This window comes from Carcharhinus amblyrhynchos, chromosome 19 (genome assembly GCF_965287045.1).
Source record: "Carcharhinus amblyrhynchos chromosome 19, sCarAmb.v2.hapA, whole genome shotgun sequence".
Taxonomy (NCBI): Eukaryota; Metazoa; Chordata; class Chondrichthyes; order Carcharhiniformes; family Carcharhinidae; genus Carcharhinus; species Carcharhinus amblyrhynchos.
In genome coordinates, this window is record NC_137342.1 from 42,241,706 (window position 1) to 42,268,749 (window position 27,044).

General features: G+C 44.5%; 1 protein-coding gene across 3 annotated transcripts in view; it reads left to right on the forward strand.

The window, feature by feature from the left end:
- The window catches only part of LOC145355489 (uncharacterized), a 440,243-nt gene that overhangs the window by 370,435 nt on the left and 42,764 nt on the right, over nt 1-27,044 (forward strand). The window contains exon 5 of one of the 3 annotated variants that reach the window (XM_080207658.1): nt 15,175-15,260. The exons of 1 other annotated variant lie outside the window; for it this stretch is intronic. In XM_080207658.1, the coding sequence (XP_080063784.1) occupies nt 15,175-15,260 (86 nt within the window). Of the gene's footprint in view, nt 1-15,174; nt 15,261-25,574; nt 25,840-27,044 lie in introns of those variants that run through there. One more of the 3 variants, XM_080207661.1, reaches the window with a different exon arrangement.

Below are 27,044 nucleotides of genomic sequence, written 5' to 3' on the forward strand. Positions count from 1 at the left end.
AGTCAGTCTCACAATGTAGCTCACATACGCTTGCTCAAAGCTTAGATATTTATATGTAGGGAGCTGTCATCTGAAGGCAAAAGAATGTGCCCAGACATTGCACTTTTTGAATAAACGAAAGCATAGGGGAACAAGAGCTCACTGGTGCATTTATCATGAGAACATCTGAATTGATCAGAGCTGACATGCCAACCAATTAGAACCTCTTTCCTCATTCAGTATAAATTATTGTTCTCTTTGAATTTTGGTATTCTTGCGTCTATCCTGATGAGTGCAAGGTGACAAGCTTCAACAGCATGTCCCTTTTGTTTCCTTCAGCAATGCTCATGTTCTGTATTACCAAGTGAGTGGTTTTGGAATAGTCATGTACATGTACAAATTTGTAAAACTTGTTGCATCAACAGAATGAGGAATATAATATCCAATTTTGGGAAAAGGCTGCAATGTAAATATATGAATTCTATTGGAATATCAGTATATGAGGAATTGTATCAGTAGATCAAGATTTTTCATTCCCATTGCAGAAACTGGTTGATGTACTTGTGTAGTTTCATGAATAGTTCATTCAGAGGTTGCTCGTCCACGATTTTTTGTCGATTTGACACTCACTAGACTTTCCACCTACGCTGGCAGACACCCATTAATGTGATTGGTGAAAACATCTTCACCAGAGGATATTTAATGTTGTAAATGTTTGGTTGGAAAGGAATTTTTTTCCCTACCGCATCTCAAATATAAAGATTAATAATTCATACAGTTCATTAAATCGGAGGAAGAAAATGAAACTGCAGAGGTGCGGTTATTGACTATGCATTTTAGGTATGCAGTCAATATGAAGCTGTTATGAGTGGGGTTATTTATTCATGAGAAAAGCCACAAGGGCATTTGAACTGTAACTAGACATAAGTCAAACCAAACTTTTATAAATTATTGGTGAAGGACATGTTTGCCAATAGACTAATACCTTGTTCACTGTTTAAGTTAATAGCAAACAAACAAAACCTTCAAGCGGGACAGGACCAGATGATTTATTTTCTGTTGCTTATAATGACACTACAAGCCCCCAGTCAGAATGGAGATGTCTGGACAATTTCCCTTGCTTGGAGATGACACCGTGTAAGAGACTAGAATTAAATTCATGTGTTTAAATTATATTATGTAACTCTCCTCCACTCACTGTATTCTGCTGGAGGAGTCACCCTACTGGGCATGGGAGAATTGGTTTACTGTTTATTTTAGCCATGAGTCCGGTTTGATAAATTTAAATGAAAAGGTTTTCCTCACCTCCAACTCGTTCACTCCCTTTGTGCTTGGCTATATGGAATAGATGCCAGGTTATATCCAGAGGTGACATCAGGGAAACCTGCACAATAACCTGGAGTCTTGCCAGGGGCCCCAGAATGGATCTATGGATCTGTCTATTATGCAACGTGGAAGGCATTTTAATTAACCCAGTACTCCTACAAAGCTTATGCACTGATGACTCCTAATTGGGTTTACCTGTTTTCAATGACTGTCCCACTGTACAGAGGAATGTACATTGTAATAGAGGGATACAAATGGATGGTCTAGTTAGGAACACGTGATCGGTGCAGGCTTGGAGGGCTGAAGGGCCAGTTCCTGTGCTGTGTTGTTCTTTATTCTTACTAGGTCTATAGATATTGGCTAATGCAAGCCAGACAGTCTACCTAAGAACTAACCAAAGGCTGATGCTGTTGGAGTCCAGTTACAGCTAACTTTAACCCATTATGTGGTTGTTAGATCGAAGTGTTCATTCTACTTTCTCAATGGTTGGCAAATTGCTTTGGAATTCTACAATTTTCTGTTGCGCAGTTATATATTATTGAGGGCGAATGAGGATTCAGTTGTCTGAAGGAAAGTGGATCTATGAATGAAAAGGAAAAATAAACCCCATGGGTATGAGGATAAAGTGAGTGCTAATTGGATAGCACTGCCAAAGAGCCAGTGAAGGCACAATGGGCCAAATAACCTCCTCATGTTGCATGATTCTGTGAAACGAGAAAATGCTCAAAGTCGGTTAAGAGATATGGAAATGAAAATTTATGCCTGGCTCTTTCTAGTGGAACTTGCAACAGAAGCTACTGGAAATATTTAGAATCAACCGAATGCTGCACGAAGAAATAGTAGAACGTAAGAACATAAGAAATAGGAGCAGGAGTAGGCCATCTAGCCCTTCGAGCCCGCCCCGCCATTCAATAAGATCATGGCTGATCGGAAGTGGATCAGTTCCACTTACCCGCCTAATCCCCATAACCCTTAATTCCCTTTATCAATCAGAAATCTATCTACCCGTGACTTAAACATATTGAGAAGTCATTCTGGGTTTTGCATAGGTAAGTCCATGGTTTAAAATAAATTATTCCAAATCCCCAAAGACAGTGAATAATTTAACAAGCGTGCTTGCCCTGTTGCAGAGGGAATGCAACATGCTTTGACCATTCATTGTGTTGGATTTCAGTGGGATCTGAAATGGTCCTCCAGCTTTTCCTTAGACCCTCATTTCATTCCCTTGTTCCACTTGTCCTTTCCCTTCTTCTGAAACTGGTTCCCACAGGTTATTGCTCAGCTTATCCAATGTATCCAATACTTGCATGGAACTGAATCAATTTGTTCAAAATCAATCATCGATCCTAGTCTGTTAGGATTAATTAAATGGAAAATCACTGTGTTATACAGCTTTAATTTAAATACATTCCAAGCATTCCAGTTTAAAGAGACAAACAAGGACAGTAGTTCAACAATTCCTTTATTTAACACTTCGAGTACCAACTCAAACATAAACAGTTGCAATTTATTAACTCTTAAACTGCATATCTGAACATCAACTTTCAATTGAACTTTAACTCTTAAACTGCATATTAACTGTAACTGAACATTAATTTTAACTAAACGTCAATTTTAACTATTTAACTGAAAATAGATACTACCAAGTTGAGGAAAACCTTGGCCAAGAAATATCCTCAATGTAGAATCTATCTTCTCCTCCTCTGAAGCATCCTTCAGGGCACAAGACTTCTTGTGATGGTTGGCTCTTCAAGTTACCGCTGGCAAACAAAGGATTCACATGTCTTTTTATCCACACTTCTCCACTTGCTTCTGGAAGATTATCTGTCATCCAGCCAACAATGTAACCAGAAACTGATCACATGGCTCGAACATCCAGGGAAATTGCTTTTGAACGCACCATTACACTTAGTTCCTTTGACATGTATCATACATAGCAGCCATATAAATCAGAGACGCACTGCCTCGCTTAAGGTAAACAACTTCCCTTATCTGGGAAGCTTCAGATCGCAGCTCCCAGACCAGAGCCTCTTTACGACCTGCATCTGGTTTTAATCTATTAGTTGGCCAAAAATCCCAGAAATGCCATTTTAAAGCCACTATTGCCATTATTGTTGTTAAAATATTGTTGCAGCCAATCATTCTCCGTCCACAACTGTAAACATATGGATTGTTTATGAAGCCATGTTGCGTGGGAGAAATTGTAGGAATGATGTACAGAACTTCCTAAATCACAAGAGGCGCGGTTTTTGCTTTAAAATTTATTTATATAAATTCCACTTGCGGTAAACTTTCCAGGTCAGTATTTACTTTGGATGCAAATGCTGTGATTTCTGTTTCTCACATTTACTCTTTAGAAAACCCTCTAATCAATTAGTCAGTCCCTTTGATCATTTAATTCTTGCCTGGTTTTGCAATTCAAAAATGAATGTTAAACATATACTTCATTAGTGTCCCCAATTAAGTGATTGGATTCACCTACTGCTCCATCAGTGTACGTGAGATCTGTAAGTCATTATCCAAACTATTGCCCCTTCAGTTTGACAAAACAACCAGAAAAGGATGACAATGATGGTGAGGTGGCAGGACACTTGAGTCCCCCAAAGAGGGAGTGACACTCCGAAAGCTTGGGCTACCAAATAAACCTGTTGGACTTTAACCTGATGTTATGAGACTTCTTACTGTGCCCACCCCAGCCCAATGCCAACATCTCCACATCAGGACATAGCTAGCCAGAATGAATGGACGTGGGACGTGGTCTGATTCTGTTTTACTGAGGTGAATTCTTTACCACTGTAGAAAAACCTCAGAACGTTTCCCAGATAAATCCCCGTCATGATTCATCATCCATGGTTTAAAAAAAACACCTTTTAAACGTGTTTGAGACGAGCTGGCAATATGTCGTGCCATCTGGCTGTGGCGCAGTTGCAAAGCACAGGCGATAAAACAACTTGACATTCCAAGTTTGAATTCCATTTGAAAACTCCCTAATTAGAAAATAGAAGGTGTTTTTTTCGGGGGGAGGGGTGTTGGAGAAAAGGAGTAGATTTCAAAGCAATCATTGATTTTATTTGCAAACTGTGAAAAAGGTGATCAACACCACACTGGAGCGAAAGACAGTCAGTGACCTGACCCAGGTCACCAAATGCCTTCAAAGTGGTTCAATGCTCTGTGTTCTTGTGATTACAAAGGTGACTTTTTCTACACGCACACTTAGTGCCTCCTGCATTGCACAATTATAAATTCCCTGTTACAGTCACTTCACTTGGTGTTTGCTGTTGACCGTTTCCACAGCAACCGCCATCCTTGTTCCTGCGACAGCTGTAGCTTAGTGGGTAGCACTCTCAACAACAACAGCGACCTTTATTTATATAGCACCTGCGACGTCGTAAAATGTCTCGAGGCATTTCACGGGAGCTTTACGAAACAAATATGACAACGAGCCACAAGAGGGGATTCAGGGTGACTGACAAAAATCTCGATCATAGAGGCCGGATTCGAGGAACATCCTAACGCAGAATAAAACAGCTACAGAGGTGTCAAGACGGAGTTCCGGAGCATGGGGCCTAGGCAACTGAAGGCACAACCACCAGAGGTGGGCCAATTCAAACCCAGGATGCTGCACAGGCCAGGATGAGAGGAGCACAGAGAGAGAAACATAGAAACTAGAAGCAGGAGTAGGCCATCCAGCCCTTTTGAGCCTGCTCCACCATTCATCTCGATCATGGCTGATCATCAAATTCAGTGTCCCAATTCCCCCCATCCTCCCATATCCCTTGACCCCTTTAGCCTCAAGAGCTATATCTCATTTTTTCTTGAAATCACACAATGTTTTGGCCTCAACTACATTCTGAGGTAATAAATTCCACACATTCACCACTCTCTGGGTGAAGAAATTTCTCCTCACCTCAGTTCTAAAAGCTTTACCCCTTATTCTCAAACTATGACCCCTAGTTCTGGACTCCCCCACCATTGGGAATGTTCTTTCTGAATCTACCCTGTCTAACCCTGTTAGAATTTTATGAATTTCTATGAGATCCCCTCTCATAGATCTTGAAGGGTTGTGGAGTCGGAGATGATTACATAGCTAGGGAGGGGCAACGCAACGGAGATGTTTAAAACAAGCATGAGAATTTTAAAATCCAGCTGTTGTTTAATCAGGAAGTCGTGCAGGATAGTGAGCACAGGGTTGGTGTGGGTTAGGACATAGGCAGCTGAGCGTTGGAGGAGCTCAGGTTATGTAGGGAGAGACCAGCCACTGAGGGATATCAGTGTGGTCATTGATCAGGATTCCAGCAACAGATGAGCTGAAACAAGGATGGAGTCAAGTAACATTACAGAGGTGGAACTAGGTGATGTTAACGTTGGTGTTGCCGTATAGTAGAATGTTCATCTCAGGGTCAAATATGACGCCATGATCCCAAACGGTTGAGTTCAGCTTCAGAGAGTGTCCAGGAAGAGGCATGAAGTCATCAGTTAGGGAGTGGAGGGACCAAAGACAATCGGGGCAAATTTACCTAAGTGTCCAACTAGCGTGAAAACGGGAGAGTTGCAGATCAGTATTTTGGGTGAGTAATTACTCCCAATCTTATGCACTTAGTCAAGCCCAGTTTTTCATGCACTGTTTCCAACAACAAGAGGCAGTATGTGAGGCTTAACTCACCAGTTTGATAGAGCAGCAGAGGGAGCTATTGCACATGTGCAGACTTCCTTGGCTGCACATGCGCAGTTGCAACAGCAGAGGCCTGACAGAGAGAGGGAGAGAACCGTCAACACCTCTGTTATTGCAGGTGACCTCAACCTAGCCCCCCACTCGCTATCATGGGGGCCCACGACTGATCATGAGCCCCACACCACTTGGAAATATCACCCACCCCCACAGAGCGTGTGCAGAGTGGCAGCAGGCCTCTCCCTCTCTGATTGGGCCCCCCACACTGGCCCTGCCACTATAAACCCCACCCCCTTTAGGTTCTGTCCCTACAGGCCATGCACTGTAGGGTCCCTAACGCCTCCAAGCCTCGCCCCGTCAGGCCCTGTCCCTGACACTGCCCATCAGGGAGTGCCAAGTTGCCCTGTTGGCAGTGCCAAGGTGCCAGGTTGGCACTGCCAGGCTGGCACTGCCCAAGGGATCCTCCCCTTGCCTTTGACTTCCCTGGGGGGCCTCAATGGCCTCCAGTTCTGCTGGTGAGGGCAACATGACTGTGCCTCGTTCATGGGGAGCAGGTGTTTCCCTCGCCGGAGAGAAACTCTCCCGGCAAATGAGCCCGGACGATTGCATCCCAGGCTCGCTAATGCCACGCAATTTAACATTTAAATAAATTTAAATGAATTATTCAGCCTGTCGCCAGAAATGGGCAAATGGGCTGATTGCGCTGGAAATAAGGTGCCAGTAAAATCACGAGAGCTGTGAAATAGGGTGCAATCCTGATCTCAGCTCACTATCATCTATCGATGGGCAGAGCAAGCTGGTAAAATCTCAGCCAATGACTTCAGACTTCCTAACATTGAGTATTTAATACTGGAGAGGCATTGGCTTTGGTCCTCCCAAAATTCAGTTGGAGAATAGTTCTGTTAGTATGGATATTGGACTGACAAACAGTCCCCCAATTTAGAGAGAGTTGAAGGGCTGACAGAGATATTGGTGAGGTAGAGATGGGTGTCATCAACCTGCCTTTGGAAATTGAAGTCTTACTTTTGGGTGGTGTCATTGAGCGCAGTGTGCTGGTGAGAAATAAGAAGGGGTCAAAGGTCACTGAGAACACCAAGGTAACTGTGTGGGAGCAAAAAGGTAAACCATTGCAAGTTTAGAGTTTATTATTAGTCACAAGTAGACTTACATTAACACTGCAATGAAGTTATTGTGAAAATCCCCTAGTTGCCACACTCCATTCAGGTATACTGAGGGAGAATTTAGCATGGTCAATGCACCTAACCAGCACGTCTTTTGGACTGCGTGAGGAAACCTGAGCACCCAGGGGAAACCCACGCAGACATGGGGAGAATGTGCAGACTCCATACTGACAGTGATCCAAGCTGGGAATCAAACCCGGATCCCTCGCGCTGTGAAGCAGCAACGATAACTACTGTGTTACCATGGCTACAATTAGATAAGAATGTTGAGAACATCTGTGGCCAGAGGAACGACATTGGAGCACTTTGGAGAAGGATGATGTGGAGTTGCCGGCATTGGACTGGGGTGGGAACAGTAAGTAGTCTCACAACACCAGGTTAAAGTCCAACAGGTTTATTTAGTAGCTTGAACTTTCGGAGCACTCACCTGATGGAGGGCAGCACTCTGAAAGCCCGTGCTACCAAATAAACTCATTTTACTTTAACCTGGCGTTGTGAGACTTCTTACTTGGAGAAGGATGATACATTCAGCTACGTCGAAGGCTGTAGGCATGTCAGGAAGGATGAGGAAGGATTGTTTATCTTTTCATAGCCATACAGGAGGCCATTTGGGACTCTGACAAGAATTGTTTTAGTATTGTGGCAGGGGCAGATCCTGATTGCAGGGATTCTAGCATGGAGTTCCAGGAAAGAGGAAAATATGTTGCAGGGTGTTGGAGAAGAAAGAGAGGCCGGAGGTGTGGCAAAATCAGAAGTGCAAAGGGTTTGATTTTTATTTTTGAAAGGCCAGGTATCACAGAAAAAGAGAGGGCAAGAACTTGAGGAGAGAACCATTAATAATATTAACTAACACCTCATCTCTAAATCAGAATGTTGTGCGTTTGAGCCTCATTCTGGCAACTTGAACACAAAATCTTAGGTTGACACTCCTGTGCAGTACTGAGGGAGTGCTGCACGGTAGGAGGTGCCATCTATGACATTAAACCAAGATTTGGTCTGCCTTCACAGATGGACTTAAAAGACCCCATGGCACTATTTAACAGGGAAGTTCTCCCTGGGTCCTGACCAATATTTATCACTTAATCTAATTATCTGGTCATTATCACATTGCAGTTTGTGGGAGCTTGCTGTGCACAAATTTATTGCCATGTTTCCTGTAGTACAACGCAGATTACAGTTGAAGCCCTTCATTGCAAAGTGTTTTGTGATAATCTGAGGTTGTGAAGGTTGCTTTATAAAGGCAGATCTTTCTGTTTGGCATTGTTGCATTGTCCACTTTTACCATTTCATTCACATGTTGGCCAATCCACTATAAGCATTTCCAGTACAGTGCGAAACAGAGGCACTACAGTCATCACTGCAGCCTTACAGCGCCAGGGACCCGGGTTCGATTCCCAGCTTGGGTCACTGTCTGCGAAGAGTCTACACATTCTCCCCGTGTCTGCATGGGCTTCCTCTGGGTGCTCCAGTTTCCTCCCACGGTCTGAAAGTCGTGCTGGTTAGGCGCCGAACAGGCGCCAGCGGGTGGTGACTAGGGAATTTTCACAGTAACTTCATTGCAGTGTTAATGTAAGCCTTTTTGTGACACTAATAAATAAACTTTTTAAAAAGATGCCCTTGTACACTCTGCAATTGCTTCTCGTGTACAGCGCACCTGGAAAGTTGGTCATCGTCCATTGCTGAAACTATCGAAAGATACTTGAAAGAATGGAACCATAAGAAGAATAGAGGACATAAGCCAGAGAGTGAGGTTAGACTAAATAAAGGCAAAGAGTGGGACTGGATTTAACTGAAGGGTGGAGAAAGAAGTGGCAACATAAATCAGATTAAATTATCTGCATATTTAAGAGAGATAGGGTAGATGGAGAAGAGATAAGGTAGATGGAGAGAAACTATTTCTACTGAATTCTAGGACTACGGGAAATAGTGTAAAAACAGAGCCAAGGTCAGAATTCTCCCGTCCCATGCACCGCAGGAATTGTAGCCGGAGGGGGAGGCGGACCATGAAAAGGTCCATTGACCGCGGGCGGGATTCTCCGGTTTTGAGGCGAGCATGGCTGGAGAACCCCACCCCAAATCTTCCAGGAGTGAAATTCAGAAACATGTCCACATACAAAGGAATAGAAATTTGAAAACTCTCTTCCACGAACTCCAGTCTATGCTAGGTCAGTAGTTAATTTTAAATCTGAGATTGATGGATTTTTACTGAGGGGTCTGGGGTAAAGCTAGAGTTAGATCATGGAACAGTCATAATGTTACTGAATGGTGGACTGGGCTGAATGGGCCAATGTTTCCGAGTTTAATCCAGTAGGTGGCAATCTATTCTGCAAATTGGTGGACTCTTGGCTGCAAGAGAACTTTTCCCTTGAGCTCTCAAACAATTCTTCAAAGTTGATTGTGACACTCTGATACACTGAAATATGCAGTTGTATATTTCATACCTAGTTTCCCTGCACAGTCAGTACACGCACAAGTGACTTTCACAGATTATTTTGTGATAATACAGACTAAGAGGAGCCACCTATATCAGCCCAGAATTGTATGTTTACTCACAGCATATGCCTCCTACAAGTGTTTTGCTGCCTTCTCTGCAGTGTGTGTCCTGTTTCGTCCACAGGATGGGATTTTCTGGTGTGGTGGGAGTGGGTAGCATGATTGTAATGTGGTATGTATGTATATAAGGTAAACAGCCAGAGAGGAGAGTGGGGGGGGGGGGGCGCGAGGTGGTTGTGGAGGGAATGATGTAGTGAGTATAAGGGTGTCTGTCATAGCAAGGTTAGGGACTGGGAAACAGTATTACAAACAGTGTGATTAAAGAGAATTGTGTGGATTAAATTGAAGAATAGAAGCTCCTTAACTTAATAAGGGTATAACTGGAGGCCACAAACTGCAGGCAGTGTTAGAGACTGGGTGAAAAGTGAAATGGGGGCAAGTGGAGCAGTGTCAATGTGCTCTCGGCGTGAAGCCCAGTTAAACCTAGGAACAGCCTCAACAATTGCAACACCAAAATTGTCCCTCTTCCTTTTAACCTCTTCCACCTGCTGTTGGCAAGTTCTCATTGTCCAAGGCCTGACAAATCAGGTCTCCTGTCCCACACTGATATGATTCCTGGAGAAGGTCCTCTTCCAGGTGCCGGTTCCCCCAAAGGTAGGGCATACAGCTGAACAGTTGGGCAGGGGTAGTGAGTGAGAAGGTTGGGGGGGGGAGGTGGTTGGGGGGAGATTGGTGGCGGGGATTGCGGAAGGGCTTGGTGGGTGGTTGGGCGATGGATGGGGAGTTGGTGATGTGGGGAGTGGTTGATGGCAGGGGATGGGGGTAGTTGGTGGCAGAGGTTGGAGGGATTTGGTGGGTGGTTAAGGGGTTGGTGGTTGTAGGGTGGGTGGGAGAATTGGTGGCACGGGGAGGGGGGGGCTGGTTGGTGGCAGGGGGGGCGGTTGGGGGTGAGTGATGTTGGGGGCCTGGCAGGTGGTTGGTGAGGAGAGGGGGTGTCGGGGTCACTTCTGCGAACAAGCAAAAGCCTCGTTCTTCAATTGGAATTCCTTGGCCAGAGCCACGGGAGGCTGTTTTGAAAGATTCCACACTCCATAAAATAATATCTGGAATGCCCTTTGTTTCGTTGGAACAACCCATGGGGAATCTGTTATTTGATGCTGCAAGAAGCAACAGGATTAATTGTAATTGGGTTTATGAAATCTGGCCACAATCTCCCTTTAATCACTGAGGTGGGTTTAAAAACTGGGTTCAAGGCTAACATTTCAGACAGGACCCATCACCTGACCTGAAACATCTTCATAGCATTGGCAAAATGAAGAGGGAGGGGACAACAATCGATACACGGCAAGTGTGCGGGGTTGAGCTATGAGGAGAGGCTGAATAAACTGGGCTTGTACTCGTTAGAGTTTAGAAGAATGAGGGGAGATCTCATTGAGACGTATAAGATGATGAATGGGATGGATAGGATAGAGGTGGAAAGACTCTTCCTGCTCAAAAAAGACAGTAGGACTAGGGGGCACAGCCTCAAGATAAAAGGGGAGCGGTTTAGAACGGAGTTGAGGAGGAACTTCTTCACTCAAAGGGTGGTGAATCTCTGGAATTCTCTGCCCGTTGAAGTGGTGGAGGCTGCCTCGCTAAATATTTTTAAGACGCGGGTTGATGGGTTTTTGATAGGAGAGGGGATTAAGGGTTATGGGGAGAGGGCGGGAAAGTGGAACTGAGCAGCGACAGATCAGCCATGATCTTATTGAATGGCGGGGCAGGCTCGAAGGGCTGGATGGCCTACTCCTGCTCCTATTTCTTATGTTCTTATGTTCTTATGTAACTCGGAGCAAGATGCTGGGTTCAGGAGTTTGTACAGAATGTTAGATAAGGTGCAAAGGGCGTTTCAGCCCCTCCCTCACCTCCCCTTTCAGAAAGATAGACGCTTTTAAAAGGGAGCTACAGGGGGAATGGGACAAATTGGGCAGCGATTTCAGAGAGTCAACACCAGCATGATAAAGCACCCACGTCACCCTCCGTGACTCCATGTCAAGCAAGTGCAGGTGAAATCTCCCCTCAGTGCTGGAATGCTGGTACATTTCAGAATGCACTCAGTGTTCTATCATTGTCGCGATAACAGAGGCCATGTGATCTCTGCAACACTCCTGACTAAGAACTTGGCAGGGGGAGGGAGGGAGGGAGGGAGGAAAGGGTGGGGGTAAAATAAATTCAGCAAGAGGCAAGACTCATTCAGGTTGCGCTGCTTGCACCTTGCTGATAACGTGCGAGTTGAAGAAAGGTACCTCAGCAGGATGTTGGGTCCAAGGGTATACTTCAAAGATGTATGGAACACTTGTATGGGTACAAAGTAAGTTGAAGGGTTTAGGCTGTTCCAAGAGATTACATGATCGTGAGAACTTTGCCTAAGTTTTGCATTTATAATTTTAATGTATATAATGAATGTTCTCAAAATTAACATGAAATGTTTCTAAAGCAGGGTAACCCCTGTTTAAGTAGGGTGTATCTGAGCCATGCCAGTCAGCAAGATCCCATACTCATTGCAGCTGTGGGCCCAGCTGGATTATCTTAACCACAGCAGCCAAAGGGTGAGGCTTGAATGTTGCTCAGGTTCCTCCTCCTAACTGCAATCCCTTCAATGCAGAAGATGACCATTCGGCCCGTCGAGTCTGCACCAACCACAATCCCACCCAAGCTCTATCCCTGTGACTCCCTAGCTAGTCCCACCTGACACTAAGGGGCGATTTACTGTAGCCCATCAACCTAACCCGCACATCTTTGGACTGTGGGAGGAAACCTACGCAGACATGGAGAGAATGTGCAAACTCTGCACAGACAGGAACCCGGGTCCCTGGCATTGTGAGGCAGCAGTGCTAACCGCTGTGCCACAATGCTGCCCATTGATCCTTTGTGGGCAGTGCGTATGTATGTATGATAATCAGGTGAAGAAAGGGCTGGGCTGGGCTGGGCTTGTTTGGATGGCCACTCCAGTTGAATAGACTGTTTCTGCTGGTTGAATTTATACATAATGTGAAATTTTTTTCCTCAATTGCACTAAATACAGGAGCAGGCGTGTTAAAAAAGATACTTTTTTTACATGCCTGCCAGGGTGGCTTTCTGCATCATATTTTCCGCTTCATGCCTCATTAATTATGTAAGCACAGGAAACACGACATATCACTATGCCTTAGTCTGGGTGTCGTTTCTAAATTCCAGTCATGCACACAGCTCTCGATGCTTCAGGCTAGGACTGCTCCAGAAAGACATGCCAGTCACTGGAACACCTTTCCGAAACCTGCCGTGATATCCCACACACCCCCCCCCACCCCACCCACTCTCCCTGGCCCCCAGGAAGTCCAGCATTCTCACTGGTCAGACTTGGGGAGAGGTGGGAGACATGGACAGTGCCAATGCTGCACAGAGCAGGTCAGCCATCCAGTTCCGAAAGAGGATGAATGATCTCATCTGCAAAGTCAACCACCTCATCACTCTAAACTCACAAACCCCCTCCAATCACACATTCACTGGCATCTTATTCACTGCCCAGCTCAAGGGACATTACTGCCCGCTCTCTCACATGCACACCCTCACATCTCCATCTGGCCTCATCTGCTCTGGAGTCTGCCTCCCCTGCGCTCACCACCTTGAGACCACTGGCACAGATCGACATCAGCCCAGTACTCCCCCCCTTCCCTAGTACAACCTTCACGCTGCGGTCTCCTGCCTTGCCCAAGTGCAATTCTCCCCCGTACCCAAGCAAGCCCTAGCTCTGCAGCTGTTGATAAACCATCTCTGCCTTATGCTGGTCTGGTGTCTAGACTTGCACATCAGCCCCCCGAAAAGTGATGTGGTGCTGCTTGTGAAGCCTACTGCTGGCCACCATGAGTGCTCTCTGAAACAAGGTCGGCAAATGAGCAAAGTCCTGAGTGAAATGTACAGCACTTACGCACCATTGTGGAACACATCAGTGGGCTTTCACACTGCCATGAGCTCGTGATCCAGCGTGGGGCAATGATCGAGCCAGTTCTGCCATTCAACATGAAGATGTCTGATCTTGGGCTTCAACCCTACTTTCTATCCTCTAGACTCCCTGAGAGCCAAATATCTGCCTGTCTCAACATTAAATATATTCAATGTAAATGCATCCCCAACCCTCTGGGTAGAGAATTAAAAAAGATTCACAACCCCTCAAATGAAGACATTTCTCCTCATCTCAGTGTTAAGTGGCAACCCCTTTATTTTGAAATTGTGTCCCCTGATTCAAGACTCTCCAATCATCTGTCCTATGTATTCGTTGAAGTATTTTGTAAGTTTCAATGAGATATCCGTCTGTCACAGTGATGTTATAGAGTCATAAAGGCTTACAGCATGGAAACAGGCCCTTCGGCCCAACTTGTCCATACACCCCTTTTTTTTAACCACGAAGCCAATTGCCCATGTTTGGCCCATATCCCTCTATACCCATCTTACCCATGTAGCTGTCTAAATGCTTTTTAAAAGACAAAATTGTACCCGCCTCTACCACAACCTCTAGCAGCTTGTTCCAAACACTCAGCACCCTGTGTGTGAAAAAATTGCCCCTCTGGACCCTTTTGTATCTCTCTCCCCTCTCACCTGAAATCTATGCCCTCTAGTTTTACACTGTCCTACCTTTGGGAAAAGATATTGACAATATAACTGATCTATGCCCTTCATTATCTTATAGACCTCTGTAAGATCACACCTAAGTTTCCTATGGTCCAGGGAAAAATTGTTCCAGTCTATCCAACCTCTCCTTATATATGAGGAAGCCATGTCGAGGGTACAAAAAAGAGCAAGAATTCTTTGGAGGATTAAGTTTGAGCAATGACAACAGATCATTTAAGACCCATATGTCTCGAAAAAGGTGTCTCAAGAAAATTTAACTGAGCTTTATAATGTATTTGGAAATAGATTTGTAGAGTTGTTACTACACAAAAGGAGACCACTTGGTCCACTGAGTCTGTACCGTTCTCTATAGATTTGGAAATAAATCTAGAAGAAATGTGACAAGACGGCAGAGCAAAAAGAAACATATTTGGATTTGTGAAATCAATTTTAGAAAAAATACAACCAAGTATTTTTTCATGCAGTGAGTGATCAGTAGATGGCACCAGTTGCCAGGAAGGGTTTTTAAGAGCAGGACACTGGTCCTGATTAAGAAGCAACTAGATACAACAAAAGGATTGTGTGCGGGGAGAAGAAAGTCAATTGTCTAAAGGGTTTTCTTCACCTTGAAGTTTGCACTGCTTGTGTGGAGGCCACTAAAACTCAGCAAAAGCTGTTAACTCTCACAGTCTCAGGAACCAGTACAGTGAATAGGTTAAGCAGTTTCTTGAAGAGCCTATCTAATTGTGCTGCAAGCATCACTATTGCCTGTATTATTGCCATGGGTATCACCTTCACTTAGTTATCACAAGAAATACATTGGCAGTTTTGTGATTTAAAGACAAATAACTTTATGCTCCACTTGGATATTTTTTCATGATTTGAAATGTTATTTTCTAGCAGGGCAACGGCAGCGATCATCTCCAAGGAGGAGACAAGTAGACGAGTTGCACAATGTGCCAACCTTGTTATGCAGAAGTGTGGAAGTAAGGAACCTCGCTGACCACCTATTGCCTAAATTGTGACTTAAGAAAAGCAATGAGAAGATTGACATGGTAAAACAGGATAAGCCAGTGGGGTTTGTTAAATTGGCGAAGGAAACCATGGTTGAAGCTGAAGAAGTGCAAAAGAATGTAGGGCCTGTTCGGAGGTTGATTGATAAGTGTCAGATCTCTGTAAAGATTTTATTTTTGTAGGTAAGATTTCCTCATGCACAAGGAGTAATAGGTAAAGTGGTTAAGATCTTAAGGGATACAGGAGTAAGTCAATCTTGAATGGTGAGCAATAAGATAGAAACATAGAAACTAGAAACAGGAGTAGACCACTTGGACCTTCAAACCCGCCCCACCACTTAATCTGATCATGGCTGATCATCGAATTCAATATCCTGATACCCCTTCCCCCCACATCCCTTGATCCCTTTAGCCCCTCGAGCTATACCTAATTTCTCCTTCTCGAAATCACACAACATTTTGACTTCAACTACTTTCTGTGGTAGTGAATTCCACAGATTCATCACCCTCTGGGTCAAGAAATTTCTCCTTGCCTGAGTTCTAAAAGATTTATCCCTTATCCTCAAACTATGACCCCTAGTTCTGGACTCCTCCACAATTGGGGACATTATTTCTGAATCTATCTTGTCTAATCCTATTAGAATTTTATAAGTTTCAATGAGATTCCCCCCTCACTCTTTTAAACATCAATGAATATAGTCTTAACCAACTTAGCCCGTCCTCATATGATGGACCTGCCATCCTAGGAATCAGCCGGTTAAACCTTTGCTGTACTCCCTCTGTAGCAAGGACATCCTTCCTCAGATAAGGACCCCAAAACTGCATGCAATACTCCCCGTGTGGCCTCGCCATGCCCTATACAATGGCAGCAAAACGTATCTATCTCTGTACTCAAATCCTTTCACTATGAAGGCCAACATACATCTGCCTTCTTTGCTGTCTGCTGTACCTGTGCGCCACTTCCAGTGACTGATGCACAAGAACTCCAAGGTCTCGTTGAGAATCCACTTCTCTCAATTTACACCCATTCAAGTAATAATCTGTCTTCCTACTATTAGCTACCAAAGTGAATAACTTCACATTCACGTACATTATACTGCAGCTGCCATGCAGATGTCCACACACTCAATCTGTCCAAATCACGCTGAAACATCTCTGTATCCTCTTCACAGCTCACCCTCCCACCCAACTTTGTGTCATCTGCAAGCTTGGAGATAGTACATCAGTTCCCTCTTCTAAATCATTAATATATACTAATAGATATGTAGTTCAGAAGGAGTATTGCTAAAAAAAAGTGGTAATATGTGGAATTGGTGGTGAAGGGAATAGTGTTCCATCATATAGTGTTCCAGAGAAAAGTGGTGAGGTGTGATAAAGAAATTACTTTATCAGTTTATCCTCAGTTATCCTGGATACAGCTGGATCCCAGGTGGTAGTGATGCCTACTATAGTTGAAAAGTGACTGGAACACCAAACAACTGAGATGTCGCAGGAAGCATATCCTGGGATATTTCCTGACTGTGTGGTAACAAGATCACAAAGCCACAGGTTGAGACAGGAGGAAAAATCAAAGAGTAAAGCTAAAGAGGTTGAAGTTCAGTTATCAAAAAACAATTTTGACCAGATAGTTGATAAACATCAAAGGTGATGAAGAACAGGTAGAGAGTGAAGTGGATATCTTTAGTTCAGGAAAGCTGGCAGAATTAGAACAGAAAGATGTAGAGATACAGCTGTTGTATCGGAAAGTATACACAGAAGAGGAATGTGAGTGCACAATGGAGTGTTATTACATTAAAAATGATGTCTTAATGAGGAAACAAAGACCCTAATGTATTCAGGTAGATGCAAAATGGGCAGAAGTTCATCAAATTGGATTATTGGTGGCTAATAGAAAAGAAGTGTTCTGCATCGTGTGTGCACCAAGAGGAGGTCATTTGGGAGTAAGGTAATAATGGAATGCAAGCAGGATCAAAGGGAGAACAGAGCATGGCGTCGGGATGAGTCAAGTGAAAAGGGTCTGGTGTCCTGGTTGTGGGGCAAGGTAGTAGGGACAGTCAGAAAATGAACATAAGAACATAAGAAATAGGAGCAGGAGTAGGCCATCTAGCCCCTAGGGATGAACGAGCAGTGAGTACAGTCCCAATATTCTCAGGGCATTGGCTCATGGAGTTCTGAAGGGTTTTGGGTTCAGATTTTCACTTATCCCTGCTGAGAGTGATCTTGGACAATGTCCTTTACAATGAATTTGAAGGGAGACCCTTTCTTTCAAGTTCAGCCACATCCCACAGAGTGGTGAGTACAACACTGGACACAAACTCTTTAATAAAGAGTGAACAAAAAAACCAACACTGTTCCTCCCACAGTAAAAAAAAGCCCCTACCCCCACCCCCTGCCGCACAACAACTCGGCATGCAGTAATCGTGTGGGAAATGTGAAAAATCAAGAGATCAGAAGTGGTGCATACCCCTGGTTCAGCCATCCATGGGGTACAACATGTCACTGATGAAATCCCAACCTGTGTATAATGTGAAGAGTAAGCAAAGTTCACAATGTGTATGTATTGTTAGTGCTGTGTGAAGGACAGATAATGATCTTAGTAACTAGATCTGTGTGAGAAAAAGATTGGCCGCTCTCAGCCTGGCAGACACTGACTCAATCAAATTAAACTGTGAGCAGAACGCCAAGTGACTGCTTTCTTGCATCACAGGTACATCTACAGGTGAGTGGAAATGATATCAGCCATGCTCGCATCCTGTTTAAAAAATGAATCATTCCTAATTTAGAAATAGAATTCAGCTGGTCTCCCCTGATTTTGGACAATGGGTTTTCCAAAAGGAATCCAGAAACTCTAGAAATATAATTTTAAAATAATTGCTGTGATGATTTTCACGTAGCAAAACATCCCACAATGCTTCACAGGAGCATTTAAGAGTAATCAGCACCAAGCCGGATAATAACATAAATGTCCAAAAGAGCTACATTTTAAGGAACATTTTTATTTTAGTCATTCATGGGACATGAGTGTCACTGGCTTGGGCATCGCTAGTTGGCCAGCCGAGGGCAGTTGACAGTCACATTTTTCGGGTTTAAACGTCTGCAGTCACCATCCCAGACCTGCTTTTGGTCTGAACTCACAAATTAGTTAAAGTACTGCAATCATTAGTCATCACCTGTCAATAACCCTATCTTTGATCTGGGATCTGTGTCTAAAGTGCTGTCAATCTCGAAACCCAGCCACCATTGACCCTGCATTCCTTTGCTTTGTCACAGAGTTACCGGTATTCAATAGCAAAGTAGCTGGGTAGCATGGTAGCACAGTGGTTAGCACTGCTGCTTCACAGCTCCAGGGTCCTGGGTTCAATTCCCAGCTTGGGTCACTGTCTGTGTGGAGTTTGCACATTCTCCTTGTGTTTGTGTGGGTTTTCTCTGGGTACTCTGGTTTCCTCCCATAGTCCAAAGATGTGCAGATTAGGTTGACTGGCCTTGCTAAGATGTTGCCCCTTAACATCCAGGGATGTGTGGATTAGTGGGTATAATATGTAGGGGTAGGGTCTGGGTGGGATTGTGTTCAGTGCAGACTCGATGGGCCAAAGGGCCTTTTTCTGCACTATGGGGTTCTACGATTCAAATGATTGTTTTCCTGGGGTGGTTTTTTTAGGGCAGCAGCCATTTAGTCTGAAAGAGAGTTTTTACTTCAGTACTGAACCCCCGTTAATACTAAAAGTCTATCCACATTGAGAAACATGACAGCACAGTGGCACAGTGGTTAGCACTGATGCCTCCCAGCACTAGGGACCCGGATTCGATTCTCGGCTTGGGTCTCTGTCTGTGCGGAATTTGTACATTCTCCCCGTGTTTGCATGTTTCCTCCGGGTGCTCCAGTTTCCTCTCACAGTCCGAAAGGTTGGTTAGCAGCATTGGTCGTGCTCAATTCTCCCTCAGTGTACCTGAACAGGCTCCGGAATATGGCAACTGGGTGATTTTCACAATAACTTCATTGCAGTGTTAAATGCAAACTCACTTATGACACTAATAAATAAAAACAAACACAGGCCCAATCCAGTAACTTAAATACCAATTCTGACTCCGAGTTGTCAAGTTCAAATTTCTTCGGTCTCATAAGAACATAAGAACATAAGAAATAGGAGCAGGAGTAGGCCATCTAGCCCTTTGAGCCTGCCCCGCCACTCAATAAGATCATGGCTGATCTGAAGTGCATCAGTTCCACTTTCCCACTTTCTCCCCATAATCCTTAATTCCCTTGTCTGTCAAAAACCTATCTACCTGTGACTTAAATATATTTAGCGAGGTAGCCTCCACCACTTCAACGGGCAAAGAATTCCAGAGATTCACCACCCTTTGAGTGAAGAAGTTCCTCCTCAACTCCGTTCTAAACTGCACCCCCCTTATCTTGAGGCTGTGCCCTCTAGTCCTGCTATCCTTTCTAAGCGGGAAAAATCTCTCTACCTCTACCCTATCCATCCCTTTCATTATCTTATACATCTTTATAGGATCCCCCCCTCATCCTTCTAAACTCCAACGAGTACAGATCCAGTCTATTCAGTCTCTCTTCATAGTCCAACCCCCTCATCTCCGGTATCAGCCTAATGAACCTCCTCTGCACTCCCTCCAACACCAAAATATCCTTGCTCAAGTGCGGCGACCAAAACTGCACACAGTACTCCAGCTGCGGCCTCACCAGTACCCTGTACAGTTGCAGCAAGACCTCCCTACTTTTATATTCTATCCCCCTTGCTATAAAGGCTAGCATTCCATTCACCTTCTTGCTGCACCTGCAGACTGGGTTTTTGCGACTCATGCACAAGGACCCCCAGGTCCCTCTGCACTGTAGCATGCTGCAGCTTTTCGCCCTTTAAATAGTAATCCCTCCTACTATTATTTCTGCCAAAGTGGATAACCTCACACTTGCTGACATTATACTCCAACTGCCAGGTCCTCGCCCACTCGCTCAGCCTATCCAGATCCCTCTGCAGACTTTCCACACCCTCCACGCAATTTGCTTTACCACTCATCTTCGTGTCATTAGCAAATTTCATCACCCTATACTCAGCCCCCTCCTCCAGATCATCTATATAAATGGTAAATAGCCGAGGCCCCAGCACCGATCCCTGCGGCACTCCACTAGTCACCAACCGCCAATCAGAATAGCACCCATTGATACCAACTCTCTGCTTCCTATTAGACAACCAATCCTCTATCCACGCTAACACCTTATCCCCAACTCCGTGCACCCTAACCTTCTGTTTAACAATGTCATTGCCAAAGGTTGTGATTCCTGATGCATTGACATCTGTAACATTATCCAATTTCACCCCTGTCTCAGCCTCATCTGCTGCTAAACCCTCACTCATGCCTTTGTTACCTCATGACTGCACTATTCCAAGGCACTCCTAATTGGTCTCCCACATTCTACCCTCAGTAGAATAATGAAGTGCTTACAGTGCAGAAAGAGGCCATTCGACCCATCGAACCTGCACCAACAGCAATCCCACCTAGTCTCTATCCCCGTAAATCCTATCTACTTACTCTGCAAGTCCTCTATAACTAAGAGCTAATTTAGTGTTGTCAATCAACCTAACCTGCACATCTTTGGAGTGTGGGAGGAAACCGGAGCACCTGGAGGAAACCCATGCAGACACGGGGGGAATGTACAAACGCCATACAGACAGTCACCCAAGGCCATAATTGATCCCAGATCCCTGGTGCTGTGAATAGTTAGCCGTGTTGACTACTTGTGATCAGCTAAAACCCTGCTGCCCATGTTTTAATACACACCAAATCCCATACTCCACTTTGGTAGCAAATGCCACTAGCTTTCGGAGCACTGCTCCTTCGTCAGGTAAGTGGGAGTTCTTTGGTACCAAATAAACCTGTTGGACTTTAACCTGGTGTTGTGAGACTCCTTACTGTGTTTACCCCAGTCCAACGCCGGCATCTCCACATCAAGGCTCACCGCAGCCTTCTCCTTCCCTGTGTCTGTAATCTACCGCAGCCCCATAATCCTCTGAGATACCTTTCATAGAATCTTTGAATCCAATTTATTGGGATTCTTTGCAGAAGTACCATCTGCTGTGGATATAGAAGAATGGTGGGTGTTCGATACGGAGATTTTCAGATGGCATCTAATACGATCACTGCACAACACCCAGGCATGGATAGAAGATTAGCTAAATAACAGGAAACAAAAAGTAAATAGAAATGAATAATTTTCTGGTTGGTCAGATGTAATGGGTGGTGAGTTACAAGGATTGGGGTTGGTTCCTCAAATCTTTCTACAATGTACAAAAATTACATAGATGAAAGAATTAAAGATATGGTTACTGAATTTGCTGATGATACAAAGATAGGGAGGAACGTAAGGTATGGTGAGGACATAAGGATGCTACGAAAGGATATAGATTGGTTAAGTGAGGGGATAAAGACCTGGTTAATGGAGCAATATAAGGTGGGAAAATGTGAAATTGTCAATTTTGGCAAGAAGAATTTAAAAAAAAGCTTATCTAAATAGTGAGAGATTGCAGAGCTCTTGAAGTGCAGAGGGATCTGGGTGACCTAGTGCATGACTCACAAAAGGCTAGTATACAGGTACAGCAAGTAATTAGGAAAGTTAATAGACTTATTACTTATTGCAAGAGGAATTGAATACAAAATTAGGGAGGTTATGCTTCAGTTGTACAAGACACTAGAGAAATTGCATCTGGAGTACTGTGTACAGTATTGGTCACCTTATTTAAGGAAGAATATAAGCACATTGGAAGCTGTTCAGAGAAGTTTTACCAGACCAATACCTGGAATGGATGGGTTATTTTATGAGGAAAGGTGGGACTGGCTAGGTTCGTATCTGCTTGAGTTTAGAAGAGTAAGAGGCAACTTGATTAAAGCATACAAAGTCCTGAGGCAGTATTCAACCATGTCGAAAGTGTGGGATGATCTATCTGTTGTTGGGAAGACAACATTCAAAGCCAAGATCGACAGCACTGTCATAGAATCATAGAATTCCTACAGTGGAGAAAGTGGCCGTTCAGCCCATGGACACTGTGCTGACCACAATCCCACCCAGGCCCTATACCTGTAACCCCACATAGTTACACCAGTGTATAGGTGTCAGGGGCAATTTAGCATGGCCAATCAACCTAACCCGCAGCACATAAAAAGGCATTCAACATGAGCTTCCACTGAAGGAAAACTACTGGAGGAAGAGGTGGCAGGGTAGCACATTGGTTAGCTCTGCTGCCTCACAGCGCCAGAGACCCAGGTTCGATTCCCAGCTTGGATCACTGTGTGGAATTTGCACATTCTCACCATGTCTGCATGGGTTTCCTCCGGGTGCTTCGGTTTCCTCCCACAGTCCGAAAGACATGCTGGTTAGGTGTATTGGCCGTGCTAAATTCTCCCTCAGTGTCCCGAACAGGCGCCGGAGTGTGGCGGCTAGGGGATTTTCACAGTAACTTTATTGCAGTGTTAATGCAAGCCTACTTGTGACACTAATCGATAAACTTCAACTTTAAAGCATTGGTGTAATGATCAACCATCATGCAGATTGGTTCCTGCACGTGGACTGTGCTCGTGATGTAACATACAGATCTGAAGAAGTCAAATGGACCCGAAACGTTAACTCAGTTTCTCTCTCCACAGTTGCTGTCAGACCTGCTGAGTTTCCCCAGCATTTTCTGTTGTTGTTTGAGATTCGAGCATCTGCAGTAATTTGCTGTTATCTTTCTGTAAGAATGCAGATTGTTTGCACAGACTCTCTGTGTCCATGACACAAATGGGCATTGTTCTGGACAGTAATACAAAGAACAACACAGCACGGGAAACAGGCCCTTTGGCCCAACGAGCCTGCACCGCCATTTTAACATTATGAGTGCCCTCCTCTCCTCTACCCATGACCTTTGTCTACACCTACTGGGGAAGATTGAAGAAAGACTGATTTAGGGACAATTTATTACAACAATCAGTCTAAGAGCACGTTTTTGGGATGTGGGAGGAAACCAGAGCACCTGGAGAAAACCCACGCAATCGCGGGGAGAATGTGCAAACTTCCGCAGACACCGGCCCAAATCCATGTATCTGCACAGCAAACAGTGATAGTCACTGAGCTGTCCTGTTGCCCATCAGCTGGTCCAGTTTAAGCGTACACTAACGACGTGAAGCACTAAGCAACTCTTGAAACAACATCCAAGAGCAGCCCTCGCACTACCCATCGCGTGTATGCCCCTCGTTGGTCAACAAGGCGGACCAAATCACCTGTGAAGTAAAAGAAAAGACATCAATAAACATGCAAAACTTAGACATTTACGGAATCCCCAGAAGCGCAGATATAAAGCAAGTGAGCCATGAAATATGTTGGAAGGTCCATAGGAATCAATTGATTCCCAGGGACGTCCCAAAGCTCTTGATCTTTATTTAGAAAAGTCTCCTGTATCCCTCCATCTGCTCATGTGCCTGTCTAAGTAAGCCTTAAACAACCCCAGCGTGCCTGCCTCCACCACCCTACTTGGCAGTGCATTCCAGGCCCCCACCACCCTCTGTGTGAAAAACCTCCCTCTAACATGCAAGTTATACCTCGCCCCCCCCCCCCTCACCCTGAGCCTGGGCCCCTCGAGATTATTGTATCCAACCTAGGAAAAAGCTTACCACCGTTCACTTTATCTATACCCTTCATAATCATATACGCCTCTGTTAGCGCGAGTGGGCGAACACGACCGCTACGGACTCAGGGTCAGGTTCAACAGTGGTACAGCTTTATTTTTTTAACGTTGACAGAGGTGCAGTCAGGACATACAAACCAAACTATTCCGAAAGCACTCTAAAGACCCGCCGCAATGGGTTACAGTTATACCTGAACTTCGATACATTGTACAATTCAAACGCTAATGTTTTATTTATAGAATTCGACTCTGACCATCCTGTTTCAATGTCTTCAAGTATTGTAACAATGGGTTTAAGCGTGTGTTAATCGTTTCTGTCTGATGGGTTATTTATGGTCTAGAATCTCCGGGGTTTGAACAATGGGTGTTTGACTATTCTCAGGAAGTTTGAGGGGCCAGGAATGCTTCTTTAGTTATGCTAATCTTCAGGTTGTCTCCATAGAGGGTCGCTTGATTAGATCAGAGGTGCTGATTTGGTGGGATGGGAGTGTGCTTTTTCATTTAGTTCCTGTAGGTGCCATTCTGTCCGGTTCTCTTTGTGTGCTGGCCCTCATTTGCATTCTAAAAGCATGTCCTTGCCGGCTAGTCTGTGTCTGTTCCCTTGTGACCTTTAGTAGGGAGGCTCTGAGTGCAGCTTTAGTCTGCTTTCATATTGTGTACCCAATTTCATAAAATTTGTTGTCTGATAACACCTCTATTAGATCTCCCTTCATCCTCCGCCTTTCTAAGGAAAACAGCCCCAATTTGCCCAATCTTTCCTCGTAGCTCAGGCCTTCCATACCAGGCAACATCCTGGTAAACCTCCTCTGCACTCTCCTTACTGGTAGTAAGGCGACCAGAACTGGACACAGTACTCCAAATGCGGGCGAACCAACGTTCTATACAACTGCAAAATTAGACGCCAGCTTTTATATTCTATACCCCTCCCTATAAAGGCAAGCATACCATAGGCCTTCTTTGTCACCTTGTCCACCTGTACTGCCACCATCAAGGACTTGTGTACTTGCACCTCCAGGTCCCTCTGCATTTCTATACTCTTATTCGGACTACCATTTATCGTGTAACTCCCCCCTACCTTCTTTCTTCCGAAATGCATCACCTCGCATTTCTCTGGGTTAAATTCCATCTGCCATTTCTCTGCCCAATATACCAGCCTATCTATATCCCGCTGTATTGCCTGACACTGCTCCTCACTATCAGCAAGTCCAGCCATCTTCGTATCTTGCTGACCACACCACTTACTCTCTCTTCCAAGTCCTTTATGTATATTACAAATAACAAAAGTCCCCGTACTGAGCCCTGCAGCACACCACTAGTAACAGACCTCCAGCTAGAAAAGGAGAAACATGCAAGTGTTGATCAAAACAGAATGGTGGCTGTTGTTACAAGCGCAATGCAGTATCTGGACTCTGTTAGCAGGAGAGGTGTATTATGTGACTCACGCAGTAGCAGCCTGAAACACATTGAAGGATCCAGTGTTGATACAGTAATGATGCATCAGATGACAACCACAATTGAATCATAATCATGCATAATGAGGTAATTTACCAGCAGATATTACACAAATTAAGCCAACTGCCAACAAAAAAAAATCTAGTTGGCAGCAAAGCTAGTGGCTGCTCAGACTTGTCCTGTTCATCGGGGAGATCTGGAGCAATGGTCACAGGGAGCTCAAAGTGGCAACGCAGGAGGCCATCAGTCGCAGGAGTTTTACACCAATCGTAGGTGGATCCAGAAGTGTCAGTTTTATAACAGCGCAGAGCAACAGCCTTCGAGTGTCTGGAATCATTGAATCACTGGGAATCGACCTTCTATGGAAACTAGAGGCACCAACCATGGAACATTGGTGACGGGACATTACTGACCACTAAGTTACAACAGTAAGAAAGAGGTGCAGCGCTAAGCACTGGTGTGGGTTAATTAACTATTTCCCCCTCAAATACTAAGTCAGTGGGTATTTCACAAATTGGCCCAGTCCCAACACTGCCACTTGAAGGAATAGAAAGCTGGAATTCCCTTCCCTGGAGGGTACTAGGAAACAATTTAAGTTTTCAAGACTGAGATTTTTGAATATCGGGAGATATGGAGTAATACAAAGAATAATACAGCACAGGCTGTACTTCAGCCCTCCAAGCCTGCGCCAATCACATTGTCCTATCTAGATCAGCTTATATCCCTCCATTCCTTGTTTGTTCGTGTGTCTGTCCAAATAAGTTTTAAATGTCGCTAAGGTATCTGCCTCAACCACCTCTCTTGGCAGTGCATACCAGGCCTTCTGTGTAAAAAAACTTCCCCCGCACATCTCCACTGAACCTTCCCCTCCCCTTATCTTGAACTTGTGCCGTCTTGTAATTGTCATTTCTGTCCTGGGAAAAAGCTTCCAACTGTTAATCCTTTTTATACCCCTCATAATTTTATAAGCTTCTATCTGGTCACCCCTCAGTCTCCGGTGAACCTTTTCTGCACTCCCTTCAAAGCCGCCATCTCCTTCTGATAGTGTGGTGACCAGAATTGGACGCAATATTCCAAATGTAGCCTAACCCATAACAACTATAACATAATTTGCCAACTTTTATACTTGATGCCCTTCTGATGAAGGCAAGCATGCCATATACTTGCTTCACCACCTTTTCCACCTGTCTGCCATTTTTAAGGATCTGAGGACCTGTGCTGCCAGATTGCTCTGTGTGTCTGTGCTCCTGATGGGTTCTGCTATTTGTTTTCTAGCTCCCACTTGAATTGGACCTACCAAAATACAACACATCGCATTTGTCCAGTTAAATTCCATCTGCCATTTTATCGCCCAATTTTCCAGCCTATCTATATCCTGCTGTATTCTCTGACAATCTTCATCGCCATCTGCAACTCCACCAGACTTAATATTGGCAAAGTGAAGTTTGGGTGCTTTGACCTGACTGAATGACTGAACACATTCCAGGTCCTGTTCCAAAATAAAAAAGGCTTGCATTTATATTGCACCTTTCATGGCTACAGGATGTCCCAAAGTGCTGCAGAGCCAATAAAGTACTTTTGAAATATAGTCGCTGTTATAATGTAGAAAACACAACAGCAAATTTACATCCAA